We start from the raw sequence: 3884 nt of genomic DNA on the forward strand, positions 1-3884 counted from the left end.
CATCGAGTCAGTGATGCCATCCAACCATCTCATCCTCTGTCATCCCCTTCTCCTCTCACCTTCAGTCTTTCCCAGCATCAGGGTCTTTTTCAATGAGTCAGTTCTTTGCATCAGGTGGCCAAAGTATTGGAGTTTCAGCTTCAGCATCAGTCCTTCCAATGAATATTCAAGACTGATTTCCTTGAGAATGGACTGGTTGCATCTCATTGCAGTCCAAGGGACTCTCCAGAGTCTTCTCCAACACCACAGTTTAAAAGCATCAATTCTTCAGCGCTCAGCTTTCTTTACAGTCCAACTCTCACATCCATACGTGACTATGGAAAAACCGTAGCTTTGACTAGACGGACCTTTGTCGGCAAAGTGATGTCTCTGCTTTTCAATATGCTGTCTAGGTTGGTCATAACTTTTCTTCTAAGGAGCAAGCATCTTTTAATTTCATGGCTACAATCACCATCTGTAGTGATTTTAGAGCCCCCCAAAATAAAATTTGTCACTGTTTCCATTGTTTCCCCATCTATTTGCTATGAAGTGATGAGACCAGATGCCATGATCTTAGTTTTCTGAATGTTGAGTTTTTTTTTTTTTTTTTTAAACCACACTGCTCTTTTATTCAATGGAACACCCCCCTTTAACGCAGTGTTGAATCATACACCAAAAAGCCCAGAGAAATTTCTGCTGATAAACCAGTGAAGAGAACGCACATCATACATTATTGTCAACATAATCACTCCATGAAGAGGGGAGGAGGAAAGGAAGGAAGCAGAACGAAGAAAACAAGGGGCTCAAACCCCTCGACACTGCAGAACATTCAGACATTTGGGATTAAAATAAATTTTAGAAGGTAGCCTTCCAGGAAGGAGAGGAACAAATGGAATCTGAGGCAGCTCAGGGAGCGCTGAAAGGGCTCTGCAGGCTGCAGACAAGCCCCAGGCAGCTTACGTGGCCTCACCTACCATGGGCAGGGGTGCCAGGATGGTTATGGACCCTGAACCTGGGGACTAACCCACTACTCCACGTGGGTATCAGAGACAAAACCCCGCACTTAAAGGGGAAAAAATATCTCAGCTTGAAAAAAATATGGCAGTTTGAAAATCTTGGAACCAAAGACGACACCCACCCCACCCCGCCACATTGATGGCCCAAAGCCTCTGCCTAAAAACCACTTGTTCCTCTCTCCTTAAAGAACCAGGAATGAGAAAAGGGAAAGGAATCTAATTGCAGCAGAAGACCGGGGAGAGCATCTCCTTGGAGGGAGTCTGAAGAAAGGAAGAGATAAGGAAATAACAAAGAAAAAAGAAAAAATTAATAAAAATTTCACAATATGGAGCCAGCGTGTTCCGATTCCGTCCATAAAAATAACTCAGGCTGCTTTGCCGAACCATCCTGTCCACCAGGGGCGCTGCTGAGGCTGTCTGCCTGGAAGGGTCACCAATGGGCGCGGAAAGTCCTCACTCTCATGGCTCGGGCCATCGCCGCCGCGGGGAGGGATCTTTGCTGCCATGGCAAGGGGGTACTGGAAGCCATACTGCTGCTGGGCGGAGGGGGTGGCGGAGGCTGCTGCTGCTGCTGTTGCCATGGGGGAAGAGGACCAGAGGGAGGGGGCGGAGGCTGCCCACTGGGAGGCGGCGGCGGCGGCGGCATCATGCCCATAGGCGGCGGCGGCATCATACCTTTTCCTTGATGCAGGCGATAGACCCCAGAGCCCACAGGCGTACTTCCCAGGTACTGATCCATTGGAGGAGGGCCATGGTGCCCAGGTGGGTGGGGGCCCTGGTTCATCGGTGGTGGTGGCGGCTGCATCCAGGGGGGCGGGGGTCCATTAGGGTTGTGCTGCATGGGATGTCCACCATGCCCACCTGTGAGGCTGGGCAGCGGGTGTGGGAAGCTGTGGGGGCCACCTCCGGGCCCACCAGGGCCACCTCCGTGCATGCCATGGTAGGGCCGACTCTCTGACGGCCCAGAATTCATCCAGGGTGGGCGGCTCTGGGTAGTGGACATGAGAGACGGTGGAGGTGGGTTGTTGGCGGGAGCAGCAGGCCGAGGGGCACTGGCCAGTGGTGTGGTGGCAGGCCCAGAGGTGGAGCCCACAGATGCGGGCACAGGCGCCTCCCCCAGTTCAGCCATGAGGGACAAGTACTCTTTATCCATCCGTGCTTTATCCTGAGCTGACTGGGGGTCACCAGGCCTTTGGAACTTGCAATCGGAAGCAATGTGGCCAGCCCCTCCACACTTGGTACACACTGTGGTATTGGTAATGCTGCGGGTCTCAGAGCTCTGCCAGGGTCTTAAGATCCTGTTATCATCTTCCCGAAGGGTTCCATTCAAGCGAGCCAACTCTCGAAGCTGCATCTTCCGTAGGTCGTTCTGGTCCTCAGGGGTCTCGATACCCTGCTTCAGGATGTTTCTTATCTGTTCTACGGCTTTCTTCACATTCTCCATGGTATTGGCAGTGACCAGGGCGTGAAGCGGCTCATCTTCTCCTGGCAGCATCTGGCCATCTTTGCGCCCAACTTTTCCTTCTTTCACAGAACCCTTCCCCCGGATCATGATCTTGGCATTACACTCCTTCTCTATGTTTTTCAAGGTGTTCCCTCTTGGCCCAATCAGCAACCCCACAAAATTGATTTCTGGATACTCATCTTGTGGGATCATTACTTTATCGCTCACACGTGTTGCTGGAGGTTTGTAATCTGCAGGTGGCTTGAAATCAGGGTTGAGGGCAACCATTTCCGTGATGAGATTGTGCCGTTCCTCCTCAAGTTTCTTGCGGGTACGGAACTCGCGAGTGTTAAGCCTCTTCCCCTCACTATTGTAGATGGGCTCAGGGGAAGGGGACCTGTCCTCAGGGTTAGGGGGGATGCCCAGGTCTCCTGTGCGCAGTTTACGAGTCAGGTCTTCTATCTGCAGTTGCACTATATAAGCTCTTTCTTGTTCCCGAGTAAGTCCAGGGGGGATGACTGTAGGCATTCCTGGAATCACCGTCTTCTGTTCCATTGTGTCTTGGTTCCAGCGGCTCCTCTTCCGCTTCTTACTGGGGAAGTCCAGCGGCGTAGCGTTCGCTCCTGTCGCCATGGCGCCCCCAGGGACCGGCACCGGCGACTCCTTTTCAGCGGCGGCTTCTTCTTCCCGAATCTTCTGGGGGGAGGGGACCCGACTGCGCTGCCGCGGAGCGCGCGGAACCCGTCCTGAATGTTGAGTTTTAAGCCAACTTTTTCACTCTCCTCTTTCACTTCTATCAGGAGGCTCTTTAGTTCTTCTTTGCTTTCCACCATAATAAACCTGATACATAATACCTAATACATAATACCTAATATAATGCCATGTAAGTAGTTTTTTGCTTGTGGCTAATTCAAGTTTTTCTTTTTGGAACTTTCTGGAATTTTTCTCTGACTGTTTCAAATATTTTTGACCTAACAATATTTTTGATCTGTGGTTGAATCTGTGGATGCAGAAATCTTGGATACAGAAGGTTGACTGTAATATCCTTGAAATGACAAAACAATATAAATGGAGAACAGGTCAGTCATTGCTAAGAGACAGGCACGAATGTGGAGGTGTGTGATTATACAGGTGTATTATGAGGGAGTTCCTCTATGGTGATGAAACAGTTCTATATCATGATGATCATGGGGTTACACTAATTTATATATGGGATCAAATTGTGTAGATACACATGCACACTCACACACAAATGAGTATGTATAAAAATGGTGAAAACTGAATAAAGCCTGTAGTCTAACATGGGTGTCAATTTCCTGTTTTGATATTGTCCTACAATTATATAAGATAACCATTGTGGGAAGCTGGGTAAAGGGCTAAATGGACTCTATTTTTTGCAGCTTCCTGTGAATCTACAGTCTTTTCAAAATAGTAAGTGTTAACAT

At 49.5% G+C, this 3884-nt stretch overlaps 1 protein-coding gene across 1 annotated transcript; it reads right to left on the reverse strand.

The window, feature by feature from the left end:
- Positions 1–721: 721 nt before the first annotated feature.
- Positions 722–3182, reverse strand: LOC122434481 (splicing factor 1-like). The gene has a single exon (XM_043457874.1). The coding sequence runs from the start codon at positions 3070–3072 to the stop codon at positions 1426–1428; it is 1647 nt and encodes a 548-aa protein (XP_043313809.1). The 5' UTR covers positions 3073–3182; the 3' UTR covers positions 722–1425.
- Between the last annotated feature and the right edge of the window lie 702 nt (positions 3183–3884).

Source organism: Cervus canadensis, chromosome X (assembly GCF_019320065.1).
Source record: "Cervus canadensis isolate Bull #8, Minnesota chromosome X, ASM1932006v1, whole genome shotgun sequence".
NCBI classification, from domain to species: domain Eukaryota; kingdom Metazoa; phylum Chordata; class Mammalia; order Artiodactyla; family Cervidae; genus Cervus; species Cervus canadensis.